The sequence below is a fragment of the Thermobia domestica genome, chromosome 16, assembly GCF_964235325.1.
Source record: "Thermobia domestica chromosome 16, izTheDome1.hap1.1, whole genome shotgun sequence".
Classification (NCBI taxonomy): Eukaryota; Metazoa; Arthropoda; class Insecta; order Zygentoma; family Lepismatidae; genus Thermobia; species Thermobia domestica.
Genome location: NC_137469.1, coordinates 83,613,988 through 83,635,351, shown reverse-complemented (window position 1 = coordinate 83,635,351; position 21,364 = coordinate 83,613,988). Strand labels below are relative to the sequence as shown.

The following is a 21,364-nucleotide window of genomic DNA, read 5'->3' as shown; positions in this document are numbered from 1 at the left end:
ATTTCTGCCGGACAGAACAGTTTTGAAATTTAAATCCCCATCGGCCTTTAAGTGTTAATAGAAAAGTGACCCACACCCTTATTGACATCTACGATGTTGAAATTTGTCCTCCTAAAGGCTAGGAGACTTTTGTAAAAAAAAACTTCGCAGATGAAGGTGAACATCCTCCTTCCCCAGGGAGTAGTTGCGTTATTTGTTCGTGTATATACTACAGCAATGCAAACATTTCAAATCGTTCTCTTGAAAAAGAAAGTTGCGTTACTTTTCTATTAAAGGAACGATATCCCTTGCGCCACATAACTTAATAATTATTATAAATGTTCAAATATATGAATTCTATGTGTCAAAGCATTCCAAGGCGAATATTTTTTTTCTTTATTACTTCTGTCTGCCCCCAACTCAACTGTGATGATTTTGTGTCCTGGTTACACCGCAAAAAATTGGTATAGTTCGCTTTGTTTGGTTAGACTCTTAATTCCAGCGCACAGAGAACGTTAAAATTGAGGGAGTTGGTTATACTGTTGTGTATTTCGTTCAAGGTTTACAAGCAGAATTCGTCTGCTCACGCTGTTACGTCGAAAGTTGGAAATTCGCCAATGACTTCTCACAACGTCATATGAGGTGAGCTTTCGTGATGCAGTAGAAGTAAACAAATCTCCACGGTCGAGCGATTTAAAGAAAGGTCTATCTCCGTCAGAGAGAAAGCAGCTGGCTGTGCCTTCCTTCAGTTTAGTTCGCTTTATTGTGGTGTTTGAATTAATCTGTCAGTTACTGAACGGGAAGTTGGAATTGGTTACATGAAGTTTTGTGTTTATTTCTTTGCTCGAGTTCCAAATGCAGGCGTGATGTCTCTTTCGAAAAATCTGAAACATTACAGGCGATGTGTCTGCTTAACATCCAGGTAAGTGTCTTTTTTTATGTATTTTAACTAATCTATTCCAGATTATAAACATATCAACGAACGACATACCTTTTAACGCCATAAAAAAAATAGTTTTTCTCGGAAACTATGCATGACAATTTACCTACCTAGGTACAAGCAGGGTCGCACCAACGGGGAATCCACCGGGTCCGGACCGGATCCCCCCCCCCAAAAAAAAAATAACTTCTTAATTCAACATATATTTGTGCACTTTTTCAATAAAATTGTATTTGTTTAACAGGGAAATGATTGACGTAGCATGAAAATTTGGTCTTACACTTCATCTGTACTCTTATAAAAGCAATCTAGTTCTGTCATTGTTTCCCCTGAAAATATAGGTTGAAACATTTTACAATTACTTATCGTCTTTTCGGGTGCAGAATAATACCCGTTCAATACCACATAGACATAGTAGCTTGTAGTATTGCTCACCCCCCCCCCCAAAAAAAAAAACTTGCATTCCTCCCGACAAAAATTTCTGAGTGTACCCCTGTGCTACATCTCATTAAACTTACTGTGTACTATTCTCTTCCTAGTGCCATAATGAAGGCTTGATAAGTGTGCAAAGCAGTATTAATTTTATATTAATAGATGTGTAGTTATCGTCCGAAAGTAAAGACATGCTTAAATCGATTTCTTTTACATCCGAAAAACAAGAGATTCGCGTCATATCATGATCATTGTTTACGAAAATTTTGTTAGCTCTTCTCTACCCGTAATGTATTTTCGTATAACCACTTAAATTTCTTTTCACGAAATAAGATCTAGCTAAATCTCTTTCCCATGCCTGGAAAGGTAAGCCTTCAACAACGTTTACCTCTTTCATGAAAATTTGTTAGGTAAACATTTTTTTTTTTTTTTAAGTGGTTATTATTCGATTCTTCATACACCATACTCTACCTTTCGCGCTATTAGTCAATCGTGATTATAGGGACCTTATCATCGTTCAGCCTTTTCAGTAAAGTAGCTTATTGAGTTAAATGGATGAATGAGCAAATAAATAAATTCTGCAATATTAGCTTTTAATGAAAAAAAACTCAAAGAGAATACACTAATAATCGATAGATCTCACTGAATTGGAAACCAATCCTTCTGATGCGTAGTTTTCGAAAAAAAAATCTGGAAACGAATGTTTTTGTAAAGCTACTTATACCTTTATGCCACTTATTAAGATGGAACTGATATTGAAGGATACACTAATCAATCTCATTATGGTAATGGATAACAGCATACAGTATGGGTAATGAGGTATAGCTAAAAATTTTATGCATAAAAATAAATTTTTGTCAGTGTGTGTTTGTTCGGTGTACAAACCCTCACCGCTGACTTGGTATAGGCCCTACTTCAAATCGATTTTATCGAAGAGACATTAGGCTATATAAAACTTTTTGGTTCGTACCCTAAGGAGGGGAGGAGCTCCAAAACAGAAGAAGTGGTTTAAAGTTTATGTTCAAAAATAGAATATTTCACGAATTGTTCATGTTAGAAAGATTAAATTCGATATGTAGCCCCATTTCTAAAATCAAGTTGACTTATTCATATGACACACAATCTAGAAAAAAATACTGTTGAGGTAAGACACCCCTAAGGGTGGAAAGGGGTTGATATGAAAAATAATCGGAAATAACTTATATTAGTGTCGAATTCGTAGTTTTCGAGATCTGGATGAATAGCAACACTTCCCGATGCCGTTCAAGTCTAATAACTTTAGCTCGCGTCGTCATGGGATGTGTAAAAAGTAACATGTCAAAAATGGCGATATTAGTTTTCGAACGGACAGTTTTAGAGGTAGCTAAGCTGACTGGTGACAGTTCCGATGGCAGTTCGACGGCAATGATGCCGCAGACATCGTTGTTCGTTATTTATTTATTACACTCATGTTGACAGGGGCAATGCCAAAGACATTGAGGCTTCTTATTTCTTATACTTCAGTCATTTCTTTTCCCTGAAATATGACATATTGCATAAACCTTATGCTCCCTCCCAGTGTGGGTATTTCAGATAGTTATGAATAAATATAAAATTTTAAGGTAATAGCATACCTGAGAACCCCCTGATCTGCGTTTCTTCTGTGTTCTAATTACCACTTCTACATGAAATACCATAAATTTTCTACGTAGTGCAATAGTAAGAAGAATCCATGTGCACTAGACATGCGATATGCGTTAACCCCCCCCCCCCCACACACACATAGTCCTAGATAAAGTAGAAGGGCACTACACATGCAGATACGAAGTACAGGTGCGTTCTTTTTTATTTTCGTATCAGTCGATAAGTAAGTAAAAGTCGGTTTGTTACCCCCTTTGTAAGTTCGTACATACTCAATGAATAATCCCTAAAAGTATGAGCGTCCTGCTCCTTCGGGAACTGATGCAGCTTCATGTATACTAAAATATATCCGATTTTAATTTGTTATTTAAGTATGTTATTGTCAAAGATAAGACTTGTATCAATTGATAAATCACATTAAACTTAACAAAATGATAAGCTTGAGAGTAATGCATAGTTTCGGACAAAAACCCATTTTTATAGCTTTAAAAAGTATGTTGTTTGTAGTCGATCGGATGCAGTTAATATTGTTGTTATTCTGCCAGAATATGTATTTCACTCACATTTCTCGACCTTCAGCTTCCTCTTTTTAACTCTCAATATTTTCTTCTATTTACGGAAAACTAAGGGCGATAGTAATGAAAAATGAAATATTTCAGGTTTACGTCCCACGATTATACCTGTACCTGCTAGGCTAAAGGAGACGGTGATGATGAATAATGAATAAAATGGTGGAATGAAGAAAGTAGGAGGAAACGGGAGAACCCCGAGGAAACCCACACACACGGTGTTTGTCCACCACACAGTTCACTTGGCGGGAGCTGGGATCAAACCCGGGATCCCACTCACCAGAGGTGAACGCTCTACCACTGAGCACCGCGGCTCCTAAGGAGGATAGTCTTGCAGTCCATAGTCAAATTAATCAAATTAGTTGCTTCAAGCTATGACTATAGAATAAAATTTTCCATAATTGTTTACAATCTATCGATTCCGTAGCAGGGGTGTCATTTGGAGAGGGCAGAGGGAGTAATTGGTAAAACCTGCAATAACACCACTGTTCTATGATCATTAGTATTATTTCTATTTACTGCTTGTACATTGTATGTACAACTACATTTGTATAATGGTGCTTATATGTGAAGAATAAATTTATTTTACATGGATTTCATAAATATTTGATTACAAGATTGTGTGAGGCTGAACTATGGACTCATACGTCATTGTTTCAAGTTGATTTGACACAATGCCAAAGCACTATTGCGTAACTCAAAGTGATGATAAAATGATTCTATGATTATAAAGCAGAAGAGGTATATTCTATTCAGTGGCGGATCCAGAGGGGGGAGATCGAGGCGATTGCCCCCCCCAGAAGAGGAAACATCCAATTTTATATATAAATAAAACCCATCCCACAGTTTGGAACTCTTAAAAGTAGCTCTAAGTAGCAGTATTACAACCCACTCCTCCCCACAAGTTCGTCCTGGATCCGCCCCTGATTCTGTTCTATTTTAGAAGAATAAGAGCAATTTAAAACTTATTTTTCTCATTCTCAAATATAATCTTAACCTCTGTTAGATGAAATACGTGAAGCATTCAAGTTTTATTATTTTCAAAATGCAGTTTCATACATGATTATTTCTAGACATTTTGCATTTTAAATCAATCACGACTCTCCCCCTCAGGGGTGAATACAGGACGGACTTCTGAGGGGGGGGTGGATTGTAATACTGCTACATAGAGCTACTTTTAAGCGCTCCAAACTCTGGGATGGGTTATATTTATATATAAAATAAGAAAGTTTCCTCTTCTGGGGGCGGGGGCGATTGCCCCATTTGATCCGCCTCTGCCTCCTCCCTATGTCACAAATACATGAGTGACCACCATAAGTAATTTCCGGTTTCTAAGGCATGCCCCCCTTTAAAAAAAATCATTAAGAGATTGGCTTGCTACAGAATGACAAACGTACGAAGGATCTGAGGTGAAATTCGCACGGGTTTTTGGTAAATTAGCAACATTGCTGGTTGTGTGTCTGTGCTTGCAGGTAAAATGGCATCACAAGAAGAAGAAGAAAGGCGAAAATTATTTTCTAGAACACGAACAATCCGGACATATCGCAGAGAAAGTCATCCTAAGTGCTGAAGAGTTCAAAAGCTACGATGCAAAACGTGATTAGTGCATTTAAACAACGGTCTACTGTGAACCGAAAATTTAAATCGGGACGAAAACGGTGATCATGTAATAATAATAATAATAATAATAATAATAATAATAATAATAATAATAATAATAATAATAATAATAATAAGTGGCGTATTTACGATTTTGTTTCGGGGAGGGCTTTGCTAACTTTCGGGGGGGCTTTGCCTGAAAATATGAAAATTCTGCAAGGTAGGCCCTATTTCATATACTTTACTATAGTAAAAAAGATTTCGGGGGGCTTAAGCCCGAAAGCCCCCCTAAATACGCCAATAATAATAATAATAATAATAATAATAATAAGCTGAACAAAAAGTGAAACGGTTGTTACGACGAAATCCAAACCTCTCGATGAGGGATGAGGCCGCAAAAGCAAACATTTCGAAATCAATGATTTAAGGATTTAGTACTTAGATTTCTGGTCTTCCAGCATCTATGGCTATAGTAGCCCGTCACGTTTGAGGGATGACGTCTGTCGGCAAGCACACTATCCGGAGAAAGTTAAGGAAGAAAGGATTTGGGAGGAAGGAAGCGGTCTGGGACCTATATGTTAGGTACCATCCCGGCATTTGCCTGGTGTAAATGAGGACAACCTCAGTCAGGATGGCTCCCCCAACCGGGAATCGAACCTGGGACCGCTCGCACCAAAGGCGAGAGCGTTAGCGACTACGATACGCGGGGCCACATTTCGAAATCATCTTATGACAAATTTAATTTGATTTTGTGGCTGACGTTCTTTTCAATGATCCTGGGTTCTAAGCAAACCGAAAGTTATGAACTAATTGATATCTTCTGAAATATATATACGTGTGAAAAAAGAATCAGCTCGATTTCAAAGATAAGATTTCGAAATCAAGTTATGCAAAGAATGATAAGAAAGAGAGAAGTACAATTAAGTGATTGGAAAGTCCGAAATGTACAGGATCGTTCCCAAGAGATTATTTGCAACTAGCGCGCTCGAAAGCTTTTTTTGAACAATATCTGACGAAATTTTCGTCTTGTATCATAGATGATGAAGTGTATTGTGAAGGTGATTTCAAACAACTACATGGTCAATCTTGCTAAGTAACCACCGAGGAGACGTGCATGATTCAAGATCTGCTGTGTGACCAAATTTCCAAAGAAATATTTAATATGTGAGGCCATTTGTTCAAAGGCAAGTCTTAAGCCGCTTCATACTTTTTTCTACCAACATGCTGAAAACGTTTATAATATGCTACCCGTGATTTACATAGAATTTGTTGATAAACAAGAAGTAATAGAAATAACTTTGCTAGATAAAATTCAATTTTAAAATGCTTTTTTTTATTTTTTATTTATTTATTTTTTTTTTTTTTACCAAAAGAAAAATACTTTTAGTTAAGTTTCTAGTTAGGGCTTACACTCCAGTCCGAAATTCACAGAGCTCCCGCGTGGCTAAATGGTTAGTGTTCGCACTTTTGACACAAGAATTACAGGTTCGATTCCCAGTGGGAGCTAATTTCCTTCGGATTCCATGTTAGGCTGCAGGTCTCAATCTTATATAGCCTCGGTGCTGAAAGGATGTTAAAATCAAATGAAAGCAAACCGAAAGTCACAGGTTTACAGGCGTAAAATGGAATTTTCATCCATTCCAGATATGGATGGGAACTTTCGTCACGTAGTAATTTCCGCTTCAAGTTGAAATTTTCGGACGCATGTTCTGCTACGCACTTTGACTACAGTACGTTACCATGGATATCTTGGGCCAGCAGAATGACTAGATGGTTTCCATGAATGTTTGTCATCTTTAGATCTTTGTAAAGAGATTCCTTGGTTTCGTTTTTAAGCAGTACACTTTCGTCTTACTTTTTGGGAATACTCTCTTGACATATATTAAGTGCATGCGCGTCGACTACTTGGGTGCTCCGGGGCTCCAGCATCCACACAAATAATCTTGTGGATGTGGCGCACCCACACTATTTTTAGTTTGACAGAAACAAAATGAAATAAATATTTCTCACTTTCCATTATCAAAAAATAATAAGCAATTAAAACATTAAGATGGAAGTTAAAAGTTCTAACCTCTAAATATGTTTGTGCAAAGGCAATCAAGCAACACAGTTCCCCTTTCCTGGCCTGTTTATAGCCTAGTCAAAGGCAGTCACAACAATAAAATATGGTACTATATATATGGAATAGAATCGCATATTTTTGGTTTGCTTTGATGTTTCCTTGCAATTGACACACTACAGTACACTACAATACAACTTATACTATCGGTATATTTTACTTTATCACAGCATAGCCCTTTATGACAATGTTCATAAAAGATTTTAGCTAAAAGGAAATCAATAAATAATTTCCAAACTCCCCCCGAAAACATATAACACGTTCCGCCATATATGTGCACCCACACTGTGCCGTACCGTAGAAAATCAGCACCCGGCGCTAGAGTATGCGATGGTACCCACTACATACAAGTGGGCTCGACAGACCAGCCGCGAAGCGCCACCATTGTTGGCGTCAAGTGTGAGAAAATTTTCAAAATTAAATCCTGCTTTTCCTTGATTTTGAGCAATTTTTATTACTTTTTCCTTTTTATTTTATATGTGCACATGCATTTTCCTAACATGAGTAACATTATAGGAGATATTCCAACATATTCCAAGTAATTTTTCCTTTATTTTTTTATTTCCTTATTTTTTCTCTTTCCTTTCGAATTTTGCTCCCCCTTACTTAGGCGCCTGGGGAAGTCGCCCCGCTTGCCTCCTCCCCATGGCACGACAGTGCACCCACATAAAGTTTGGGAAGTCGGCGGCGTTGATTATTATTATTATTATTATTATTATTATTATTATTATTTTGTAAGTGCATATGTTTGTTAATTCATTTTTGAAATATTACGTTTCTTCTTTAAGCTTTTACGGGTTATGAACTAATTGATATCTTCTGAAATATATATACGTGTGAAAAGAAAGAAATACGGCTCTGTTTCAAAGATAAGATTTCAGTTCGTTTTAAAATTACATGACGCAGCTCATGCATATCTTCTGCGCACGTACTTTCTCCTTATCACGTTGCACCAGTGATGCCAATTGAAGGGAAATTTCCCTTGGCGCAGGGAAATTTTGAGTAGATTTTGGAGAAAAGGGAAAAAGGGAAATTGCTTGTAATTTCTCAATATTGCAGGGAAATTTGAACCTCTCTTCAATCATTTATAGATTGAATGTATTTACGTATCTAATTAAAATTCAGTATAAATTCAACATCCTATTTGTTCCAAACGTAATCCGTTACACATATTTCACATAAATTCTCACAAGTTATCTTGCTTTGCATTCGTTAATATTTATCAACATTACACATCGATCAACATATTCAGTTAAAGTCGAAACATTACAACAATGCTTATTTAAGATCTTTTATCAAAATAATTCTTCCCATTGTTGAATTAAATGCAATGCTATAAGATGAAATATTTCTCAATTAAATTATCACTCCAACTATTATAACAGTTTGGTTTTCCCAATCAGATGATGTATTTCTCAACAAGAAAATTGATTGTGAAGAGGATTAATCGATGTAAGAGAAGAAAATCTGTGCGTCGTGAATGTAAATATGTATATATGGGCGAATACTGGGTCATTAGTGTATGTGTGTTTGTGCAAGTTTACAAATTTTCTGGTGATTGTGCGCACAGAATTATAAATTCTTAAGAATTCCACATTTCTAAACTTTGTATTGTGCTTACGAACATTTCTCGTGTACAGCCAAAGACAGTAGTAACTAGAGTTTTCTTTGTTACTTCGTATTCACTTCAATAAATATGGGAGTGCTGTTCTTAAGTAAATACATACCAAATATATACTTAATATTTTCTTTGTACCTTAGGTTACATTAATATTAAAATCTATCACGATATCTAGGATAAAAATTAACATAATATTTATTATATATTTTTTATGATTTATTTAGGTTGTCCGTCCTGACCGAGGTATTTATAGGGTTTTTCCTCAGTCACACCAGGCAAATGCACAGATTGCACCTTTAACATAGGTCCTGGCCTACACCTTTCCATCACCTTTCCCCTCCTCTATCGCGACGCCTTAGATACCTAAACAACAAATCAAGTTCAAATTCTTCGTAAGCTCAAAGGAAGGCCATCAGGTATCTGCTTGTATGTGGTTATAAGATTGGGGGGAGGGGGTGGAAGCGAAAACGATTAAAAATACGCTTACTAAATACAGTACTTGAACGTTTTAGATGAAGGGAAATTTTGTCCGGAAAAGGGAAATTCTGATGCTTGTGAAGGGAAAACGGCTGTGAAGGAATTGGCATCACTGCGTTGCACTTGATTCTTTGTTCTTGTAAGCGATACTTTATAACACCGTGGTGCTAATGAACGCTGTCGTCAGTAGACTATTCTCAGGAATTTTACTGGATGATGTTGATTTAAGGCTGACGTTCTTTTCAATGATCCTGGGTTCCAAGTAATACAATAACGAAAAGATCTTCGTTGAAAATAAGCTGAAAAATAAACAATATTTATATGCGCTAGTTCCTCGATTTGGGATTCATTCTTTCTCAGAAATAACTAATAATACAGATTTCCGTTAATAGGAACGCGGAAGCTATTAACAGAAGGATGAATGATGTATGGACACTACATTTGAGTTTTATTGCGTCCTTCCGATGCAACACTGTGGTTATGAAGGACATTATCTACTAGTAACGTAGTCTCCCAACCGTGACTGGATACTAGTAACGATCTCATAGTATAAAGCCGTTCCCAACTACAGTATTTCCTTCCAAGAGAACTGATCTCAGGACCATGTCACCAACTAGGATTACCATACTAAGATCTGGAACTCCAAATATCAGTTTTGTTTTATTTTTTTAAGTTGAGCTTCCCTTTCAGCACTGCAGCTGTGGATCTACAACTTAGCGTGGAGTCCCCAAACCACATGAGCTCCCACTGTATATTGAACCTGGGTCTCCCGCGCTGAAGACGCGTACTCTAAGAATATAGCCACGAGGAAATATCTGTGATAGTGTGAAGAATACCAGTAGACCATATATATGTTTTTTTTTGTTTTTTTTTTTTAAATTCTCCACTCACTCCTAGGAACGTTTTGCTTAACGACTTAGGCTATGGCTATGCAAGGATGCGTTTCCGATACGTTATACCCCGTAGCGAACGCGATCTAGGTGGCTACTCAGTACTCTTACTTTCGCCAGAGTTATAAGTCATACTGTAAGCCAGTCGGGGTTTCCAGGTCTTTTTTCTATGTAACCGTAGATTTTTCTGTGATTAGCTAATTTTTCGGAATTTCCTCGTATTTTTGTGAATTTTCTTTTGTTATACACGCATGTACTTTATAATAGTAGAATTCCAATACTCTGCACAAGGCATCTTCCAAGCAGCTGTTTCTTGTTAAAATTCCCTTGCCTGGCAACACGTCTTTCCTTTTTCTCTTTCCTTTAGACATATTTTACTGATTCCAAAACAGCAGGCGGTTTATTGTTCCGAAACGCATCAAATTTGCACCAGGAGACGTATTCTGCGCGTTTTTATTCTTTTCGCGTTTGCAGGGCGTTGAGATTAGCCATTCACATTTAAATACATGGTCAGCGTATTCCAAGCGTACGCATAAGCCATAAAAAAAAACGCGTTGCGAACACATTGAATAGCTGTAGACTTAAGGCAGTCGCTTTTGCCCCAAACAATTTCGATGAAATCCCTTCTCTTGTTTTTTCTCTCTCTCTCATTTTTGTCTTTATTGATCCTGAATAACTTGAGGGCTATATTTACATTTTTGTCAGCCTGGCATCTAAACTTTAATCTAGGCCATGATTTTAATTTGTTTATTTTGTACTATATTATATTAAAAAAAAAGACACAAAATATACACAACATGACACACAGAACACACAACAGACACAATTATATACAGCCAATAGTTTACTTTCACCTGATAACTTCCATCATAGTTGGTTTACCGCCATAATGCGTGATTTTGTTCTAATTTAATCGTTTTTATATTTTTGGACACCTTTGTAGTTTGTTTCTCCCCTGTGAATTTTGCTTTATTTTATTTTGTTTTTTGATGTTGTGTCTGGTAGAGACCTGCACGGGCCGAATTTTTCAGCCCGAGCCCAATCCAGCCCGGATGTATGTAGGCCCGGCCCAGCCGGGGCCCGAAAAGCTTTGGAGATTTTCGTCCCGAGCCCGGCCCGGCCCGGTAAGTTTTTTAATATTCTTGGCCCAAGCCCGGCCCGGGCCCGATAAATTTTCGAAGTTTCATTTTGTAACATCTTTCACGGGCACACTTCTTCAACGTTTGCCTTTATTCTAATTATTGTTTAACGAAAGTCAATAATTATTAAAGAATTGCAATTAATCGGCCCCAGCCCGGCCCGACCTCAAGAGAAATCAGTGTCGGCCCGCCCAAGCCCGGCCCTGCCCAAAGAAATAATAGAGTCGGCCCGCCCAAGCCCGTGCAGGTCTCTAGTGTCTGGTGAGTAAGGGCTGAAAAGCGTGAAAAGCCTTCCGCAATCCCTGTCCTGGATTGAGTTTTCACATTCGCCTGTTTATTTCAAGAGTGACTTAACTCAAAAATTGCCCTTATTGACTTGTGGGCAGAAAATGAAAGCTAATCTTCATGTCTATCTCTGGTAAAAATTTCGCAGATGTGCTTCCAAAACTGGGAGTTAGAGAGCACTTGTGTCGTTCTTGCGCCAAGTTGTTTTCAATACGTTAATTTTGAGTTATGCCACTCTTCAAATAAACAGGCCATATATTGCAAAACAGGTTTAAAAGTGAGGGGGATCGAGGGGAACATCTTGGCGTCCTTCCATTTCCTAAAAATTTCAATGGGCATAGATAGGCACGGGAGATGGCGTGACGTCGTGCGTCCCCCTACCTTTTCAGATCCACTTTTACCCCTGTTGTAAGTAGTATGTGCGTCACTTTGTAGTGTGTGTGCCACCGTTATATGATGTAATATACTAGCTAACTTTATTTTACATATACAGTGCTTAAATAAATAATTATATGTAATATTATTTATTTATTTTTTATAATAAATAAATAATAATATAATCTGGTTTAGTTGAATAATAAAGTGTATACTCCCATGACGATAGCTACCTAAAGAATATTGTTCCACCATCTTATATGTAATTATTAGTGCATGAATTTTGCGTAAAGATAATGTCATTTTTTTTCAATATTCGAGACGAGACCGAGACTGGATTTGGTCTCGAACTCGATGCTATACCTACTGGCAATCAGTCACCAAAACAAAATCGATGCACAATATTTGTTGTAAAATTGATATCAATATTTGTAGGGTTAAAATCCCTTTGTTTTATCGATATACTTTCCATTGTATTAAATTTAGGAACTTAGCTTATGTGCAAAATAGTCGCTGGCAAAATTGCCCATATGTATGACCGGGTACCACGGACAATTCGATGGGAATTTCAAACTCTAAAAGAATCACAACTGTAGGAAAACTAAATAATAGACAAACATTTTGTTTCACGAGCCCCATATAGACCTGGGTCTCCCGACATTTATAGGTGTTGCCTTTTCTTATAGGGGGCCCTGCATGCGGCCACCTTCAGCTCTCCTGAAACTTTCAGTGGTTTGCCAAGACAAACGTATGTTCAAAAAATAAGCAGTCCAGAATGTAAGATGAAAAGGCTCTACAGGTCTTACAGATGCCACAAAAATAGATAAGCAGTTTTAAGATCTTTCTTGGTCTGTCATTGCCCTCGGTATTAATTTCTGCCCGCTCTAAGAAACAGGGCTGGCTACGGGACTGCTACAAATGTTGGACTCCCACTCGCTAGGAGAGTTTTCTCTAAGATAGTCTTCGGATCATTGCACTAAATAGGCATATTCCATTTATTGTCCGTTCACTCTAGGATGGAAAATTGTTTACAAACAACAATTGTAGAGCGAGCGTCAACACCTTGCTTCTCACCCCTACATGGTTAATTCATGGTTGCCAGGCACATAAATCGCCGAACCGAATGTACCTACTTCTGCACAGTCATAGAACAATTATTATTACTATATAAATTGCTGCTTTTCGAATGACTGAGATATTAACGTTATGACAAATCGAGTTAGTTATTATGTAATACAATCTTACATATAATGCACACTCAATTTTGTACAAGTGTTCTTGTACGAAAGTGTGCCGAAACCTTGTACGCCTGGCAATATTGAAATCATGCAGTTTGTATTGTAAACAATAAACAGGGATCGCGAAGACCGTTAGGTTCGCTGGACAGCGTTGTTTTCATGATAAGGCGACAGAAACATCTTGTACTGATTGTAAACAGAGGCTGGAAATTTCGATGCGAGTTTAGGTGGAAATATTCTCGCAACATTATTGCCTGTTGGTGAAGGTTTGCAATGTTGCAAACTGCCAAGTCTAGAATTTCATACTAATTGAACGAGCTTTGAGAAGAATTAGTATGATGCAATAATTATAAATACTAACAACCATAGACCTAAAGTATTAGGAAATAAAGCATGCTGCTGTAAGAAGAATATAATACACATAGAATTACGTGTTCAATGTTCAAAGTACAGTATAAAGCGAATTTTAACATGTAAATATTTTAAAGCAGTACGCATTTACCCTGTTTGGGTGCCCTTACCAGACACTGTCCAACACAAAAAACGCATTAAAATAGGTAGATCGAGCGTGGGCATGATCCCAGCTCTGGCTGGTATTCCTTATTAAGGTTTTCCTCAGTCCCACAAGGTGAATGCCTAAACGATAGCTTCTGTAAGGCCGGGGCGGATTCAGGACGGACTTCTGGGGGGGCGGCGGTGGGTTTTAGTACTTTTAAGAGCTCCAAACTCTGGGATGGGTTTTATTTAAATATATAAAATAAGAAAAAATTCTCTCCAGGGGGGGCGATCGTCCCCTAGATCCGCCACTGCTGAAAGGTCAGAAATGGGCCAAACGCTGAGGCCCCAAAATTGGCGGGAAATATATTACGGCAGAATGTTGCCAAAACTATGGTGGTGGGTTCCGATATCCCTTTTTCGTTTATGTGTGTTTAAATTCATTATGAAGTAAGTGTAGAATTGTTTCTTTCATTCTCTTTCTTTCTTTCTTCTCATCTTTCTCATCCTCGCTCTCTTTTCCCCACCTTCATAAAATCTGAATACTATCCTCCTGTAAGATTGTTTCTCTCCACGACCCAAGGTTTAAAGAGACCAACCTGATATAGTTAACTATTAGCAGAACTGTACCAATAAATTCACATTAGAGACAGCGCCGTAACTTAGATTTTTTCTGGGGGCAAGCATTAGTACGTGTATTTGGGCCTCCTAGAAAATTTTTTTTCTCATTCTAGGGCCCTCCTCTTTCTATCTTTTTCTTACTATTTATGTCCCCCCGGAGCCTGTGGCCCTCCCTGACGACAGGGTTTGCGGAGCCGTTACTTACGCTCCTGGGCCCCTTCCATACATGACAAATTACTTCAGGGGACAATATTGACAAATCTCAAAACCATACGAATAAATGTTATTTCTAGGGCCCCTAATAGTACACGTTTTTTACTGAAGTGGGCCCACGACTCACTTTTGTTTTGTTTACCTTTTGTGCGCTGCTTTATGTAATGTAGTGAAACTGTTTGATGCTTCATTTATAATTTCATGTGCGTATCGTATATGGATTAAGAAAATTTTGCCTCAAAATGGGCCCCTTCGAACGGCGGAGAACCTCCCTGGGGGCAGTTGCCCCTCCCCTGCCCCACACATGTTACGGGCCCTGATTAGAGAAGAAGTAAACTGTTTCGAAATTTACGCAACTTGCAAATACCAAGCCCTACTAGTGCTAAAGTTGATGAGTTAGTGCCACTGTTACCACTGCGATAAGGGGAAAGAAGGGGAAGGACTGCTAAGATTCGCTAGCCAGGTTTTGTGTCAAAACACACCTCCAAGCTACAGTAAACGGACAATACGTCTACTTATATGGGTAAGTGCTGAGTGCGAGTAGAGGAAGATATCTTAAGACGAGCAACCAGTAGCGGATCGTAGTCTGTACAAGCACAGGTTGCAAAGTTGCAATATCAAAGGTATGTAGGTACGCGCAAGTGTTCCCCTCCCCCAGCATTCTTGAGTCTTATCCAAGAAATATTCAGGAAATATGAAGAGGAAAGTCTTTTAAGCTCTATTTGTATATTATTGATTAAATTATTTCTCTAATATTAATTTAATATATAAGCTATTTCCTTTTTTTTCAACCAACTACTATCAATGTACGTTTATACATTATTTATATACAAAACCTCTACACTCATGTTATTGAACACGAGATAAATCGAATATATAGTATGTGCTGTAAGCCATGAATGATGGCGTTAATCCGAAAAGAAAAAAAAGCAAGAAAATTGCATGCACGCAGTTAAACAAAATTATTTAATTATATAAACTATGCATTATTTTAGAATGGAAGGTCTTTCTTCGATCTTTCGGGCTTCAAATTTTTCTATGACTTTATTGAAATCTGAAATGCTGCTCGCCAAGTTTCTCTGAATAGAAAGCATCGCTACCGCAAATATTTTCCGCTTTATTTTCTTTAGGGTCCAGAAACACCTCTCTCCTCCGACAATATGCATTTTGTTAGCATTTCTTTGTATAAATATACGGAACAAAAAGTCCATTTTCAGGAACCACGTATTTTTTTTTTTTTTTGTCTGTAAAGAAGCATGAAATCTAAGATATTTTCCTTTGAAAATGAAAAAAAAAAAATAGTTTAACATTCCAGCAAATTAGGCTAAAGAAGACAGATGAGTATTGGAAGTGAATGATTTGATATTAATTTATGCTCTCCGCCGGATTTCGAACACGGAATCATGTGCACGAAAGACACAGAGCTAGGAATTAGACCAGTAGTCAGACATTTTCTTCTTGGAGACTCGATTGACCCCCCCCCAGAATAGGATTTTTTTTTTTAAATAAATCTTATCCCAAGAATTTTCACCTTTGTATTATAAATGTTAAATAAAATCTATTGACTTCGAACGACCGCCCCCCAAACTTTCAGCCTGGATCCGTCCCTGCTACCACCAGACTTATATTTGTTCTTTGCGAGTTTATGTTTTGTGAATAACTTCTTTCTTCCACGCGTCTCTATCTTCCTCACCCTATCAATTGAGTCAAGCGCTGCTAAGCGGAGGAATTCGTAACTATTACAGAAGCTGACCAGTTGCGGAGAAAATACAACCGCAAGGGACCAATACGGGAAGATAGGAGCGTTGCAAGAATAAATCCACTTCCCCATGTTAAGAGATAGGAGCTCGCTGCCATATGCTCAATGTTGCTGCTTCCAGTGGCAACGTTCGCTGCCACTGGAAAGGTAAATCTCTCTTTTTTTCTTTGTTTTTTAATTGACTTTTTTCAGAAATGCATCAATACTGTTTTGCGCTCAAGAGCAAAGGTTTATTTTTTACTGATACACTACTTTAACACTTAAAAATATTTTTAGTATTAAAAAAAAATATCCGGTTGCACAACCATGCAACATATAGTACCAGCCGCCACTGCGAGCAACCACACTAAACACGAACGCATAAGAACAGTTTAAACTGCAATGCACCACTCTTGAACGAGGGAATTCGTCCAATCCGTTACATGGAGATAGGTGACGTACTAATTACTGCCTTACTCGAATTGTTTTGGTGTCGAGAATCATCTCCAAAACATTATCCGCGTTGTTTAGAAACATCCTGTATAATCGACTTTCGACGTAGCCAGCTTTGGAAACAGCTGATTTTGGGCCAACCAGCATTTGTCGCCTGATGCAGCTGTATCCAATCATATTTTGAGTCTTGTTTTGTTAGTCCATCGTTGCAACCTTGGATCAAAAATAGGTGGAGCAAAACAAATATTGAGAAAATTAAAAAAAAAACATACATATATATATTTATTTCGCTTTATAATTATTCAGTGTTACTAAGATTTTCGAACAGTATTTTAATATCGTACTCAGAATCTCTGTCACCATTTAGTCTGAATCTCACACAAATTCGGGACTAATAAAGATATTAATTAGCAACACTGTTTCCGATTCCGAACGTTACCTTTCTTCCTTTACTGTCCGATCAGGAATGGGACAATCAGCAGTTAGAACATATAATTGCAGAACAAGTGAGAAAAGGAAGATGCTATAAAATGAAATACAAATCAGTTTTTGCGAGTGAATACTTGGAATCACTACATGCACTGTTTGGCTCATAGTAGTTACTAGATAATGAGAGGATAAAAGAGTGAGTAAACTTATTTTAAAATACAAAACCCTTTGATTCGAGTATGTTTACACTGAGAACTAATACTATTTTCATAGCTACAAATTTTGAAAATAGCTTGATAGTTTGGAACCTGTATTCTAGTTAGTTCTTTATATTTTAAAACTAAGACATGTGTATGTTACGGGTCATTAGTTCTTATACAGTTATCACCAAAAATTAGTATACACTTTCCAAGTGATATTGTTTTTCAAATCCACTAGTTCATTGTTTTTTAAATCCACTAAATTTTAAAAAAAGTTGGAATGACTATCGATAGTTTGAAGTAAGATGACTATTTTAATTCACTTCTCTGTGATGTAGGAATAGCGTAATTTTTGTACAATATTGAACTAAAATGTATTCATATGGCCAATTAATTCAATGTTATTGACAAAAGAACACAATAATGTGTGTATATAAGCAGTTGTTGATGACTGCAAGGGTGGAATTTCGTGAAACATTCTTTCATTAACGATGCTAGTCGTGAATTTTGAATGGCAGTTGTACAGTCAAGAACGTGAACAGATATGATGGCTAGAGTATAGTTTAGCTAATTTATTTATAAATATCACTTAATAAAAAGGAACAAATTGTGGAACTGTTTAGGGGCATTTATATAGGCATTGCTGCTGTATCGCCGGACCACACAAAAATCGAAAAAAAGGAATATTTTTTTAGTTTCTCCCCCAATATACTAGGTTGTGACCCTTGCTCACTTAGTAGTGATTCTTGCTCGAAATACAGTGTAAACGTATGACAAGAGCTAGTTCATAAAATACGAACTTGTGCTAGGTGGCCACTAAAAAGCACGAACGCTATATAACCGAGTCAGGGCAGAAGCGGAACAGGGGGGGGGCGACCGTCCGTAGGGAACAGGCGCGTCAACTGCAGTGAGTATACGCATAAACGAGGATGGTGGAAAAACACTATATGTCATAAATGCATGGGTTATGTGTTGCACAGATTTGGGGGAGATACTAAATGCTATCCGAAAAATGTACTCAAATGTACTAAATTCGGTTTGATTAGACGTTCCTCTTCTTTTCTGTAGTTTCAATTCGTTTCCACACTTACGATAAACTGTTCGCCTGTTTAGTAGACCATGCCTTATACACAATTTTAGCAACTGATTGTCCTTATTTTTGTAGCCTATTACTGGATAAAACTCAACCACGAGATGTCACAATCTCGTCATTTACGCACCATTTCCACACTGTCTTCCCCATAAATCATAAGTGTACGTACCTCTTCGCCAAATAGTCCGATCCGCCTCCATGTATAGTGCCGCTTACAACATCAGAAACAACTAACGACAACAAATATTTTGTTAATTTCAGCTGTTTCCCTGATCTGTCTTTCACTTATTCTTCCTCACAAACCAAAATAAATTTTCCAATTCATCTGGTAAATTTTCTAGAATTGGCCCTGCGATACACCACTGAACCCAAACAAAATATTTGTAGGAGAAATGAGTTTGTTACGGAGGGATAATTACTATGTAAAGGGTAATTGTTGCACGAACTACTTCCACTTAGCGGAAGAGTACATCTTAATCCAAGATAATATACTGCAGAACTTTTTTAAAAGCCGTAGCCGAACTCTACAGGTGGTAAAGTAAAGGTAAGTCCTAAGTTAACCTAACCTGGACCAACAAAAAGTACAGAAAATATAGCGTGAAAGTACAAATTTTAACCCAAAAAATTGTGGCTCCCCAAATCCAATATTGCGCCCAAAAGGATTTATAAGAAACCTATTTCTGGGTTTCTGTGCCGCAGAATAGGTCTAATGTGTTAAGGCTTAGGTTGAGTGGTTTAATCGAAGTGGGTTTTTAAAGAAAACTAACCTAATTGGGCTAAGCCAAAACAAATAAATTTAAGAGCAAAAATGCTACAAATTTGAACTTCATAGTGAAATCTCAAGACCACCTAGAAGGTCTTTGCTGATACATTACAAACTCAGGAAACATGAATGTAAATCAAAAGTATTTTCTGGATACGTATATGTATGAATGGTTAAGAGCCAGAATTAACTCAAATGATGTGTACCTTTATTCACTTCTTTTATTGATAAGCAAATTGAATGAAAGGCATATTTCTGACTTGTTGAATTAACTTGGACTAAGTTTGATTTTTTTATACTCTGCAATCTTTTGAAGTTGCTCATTTATTTCACTAACGTGTATAACTCTGTACAGTAATCACTTGTGCAATTATGTATCTGTTTGTCCGAAAGTGAGTCTTAAGATATTCTCAAGAAGGCAAGATCAGTACAGCGTATTTTTATCAGGTGTGCTCCGTGGGTAAGTCCATAGATTTGTCGGCCTTTTGTAATCAAAGGGTCCCGAGTTTGAATCCAGCTGGAGGACCATTTTTCTCTGGTCCAAACGGAGTAGTAGTTCGAATCCCATTTTACATATAACAAACATACCAGGGCAGCCAAAAACTTCTCAAAATGTTGTGGTTGTGGCATTTATGGTGCAATCACAATGACTCTCCTTGGTTTGTCTAATTATGAATTTGACAAGTGTGAACAGGTCATAACAAGCAGTATACAAGTAGTGTAGCTGGACAGAGGAGTGCGTAGCGATCAGTTGGTCCAATGTCGCAGTTCAAGCAACTCGCAAACATAAGGTTCATGTGCGAATTGGGGAAATCTGCTTCAAAGCCTTCGATAACCTTACAACGGTTTAGGGTGACAATACTTTAAAGAAAAATTGGCCTCAATGTTACCCGTTTCGCCACCGTACTAGATGATCAAAATCAAAGTAACAGCTAAATTTCGGAAGATACCAACAGAGGACTTTAGTCTGTGTTTCCAGCAATAGCAGGTGCAGTTGAACAAGTGTGTTCCGAAGATTAGGTAAATATGTACAGTGAAACCTCTGAATAACGGACACCAATGGGACATGAATTTTTGTCCGTTATTGAGAGGTGTCCGTTACAGAGAGGTTGCAGAAATTTAATTTCTCACAACGCTAATTGCGTGCTGTAATATACAGTAAATACATTGTGTATGAACGTAAGTACGTAAAATTCAATACGCAAATACTCTATTTAGTAGCGAAGTATTTGAATTACTGGGAGGGATGAAGGAGAAATTAATTTTGCTGGGGGATGTGCTAATATATTCGTATACCGATACTGCAAAATATAATGTGTGTATGTTAATTTTCTTAAGTACATGTCATCATCCTGTAAGCGTTTCTCATTTATTTCAAATTCTCAGGACCTTCTCAAAAGATGCGTTAGGAACCAACTAATCGGCTAAACTCTTTTGTTTAGCGAAAAAAGCATACTTTTCCCCTACAAAGGTAATAAAACTCATTAGCAAGTATCCTCTGAGAATCCTCAGTACGGTTGCGGAAGAAACAGAGTGAGTGAGTGAGAGTAAGAGAGAGAGATAGTGATAGTGATAGTAAGAGAGAGAGTGTGTGTGTGTGTATGTGCAGGTGCGTTTGTGTACTGGCACGGTATCTTCGTTGGCGGAATAGATGAAAAGGCATATAGGAGTGCATATGTTTATTGACCCAGCCCCAATCACAAAGAATATCCTCGTAGAGAAAGTGAAAAAGGAAGCCGGAAAAACTCCAACCTAGACTTGTTCCTGTATCATAAGTAAAAGAAAAATGTTGCTTAAAAAAATTTTAAAAAAATGAAACATTGCTCATTGGAAATATTATTGTAAAACAAACAATGTTTGTTTTGTTATCTATGAAATTGTCGGGAAAAATGCAAGGTCCAAAGGCAAAAGGACTAAATTTGTTAGGAAAGGGAAGATAGTTCGCATAGAATTCTTGGCCATACGACTGACCCTGCATGAGTGTTATCGCGTATTGAAGGTTTTCTAGGATTTCCACCAGAAAGCAGTTTATTGCGGGCAGAGAAAAGAATTTCAAGTTCAGCTTGAAGCTGTTCT

General features: G+C 37.5%; 1 protein-coding gene across 3 annotated transcripts in view; it reads left to right on the top strand.

Moving 5' to 3' along the window:
- Window positions 1-604: 604 nt before the first annotated feature.
- LOC145673205 (calcium-independent phospholipase A2-gamma-like) overlaps window positions 605-21,364 on the top strand; it is a 92,071-nt gene continuing 71,311 nt past the window's right edge. Inside the window, exon 1 of one of the 3 annotated variants that reach the window (XM_081742681.1) lies at window positions 605-901. In XM_081742681.1, the coding sequence (XP_081598807.1) occupies window positions 798-901 (104 nt within the window). In that variant the 5' untranslated portion in view covers window positions 605-797. Of the gene's footprint in view, window positions 902-17,243; window positions 17,429-21,364 lie in introns of those variants that run through there. The other 2 variants (XM_081742682.1, XM_081742684.1) reach the window with 2 other exon arrangements.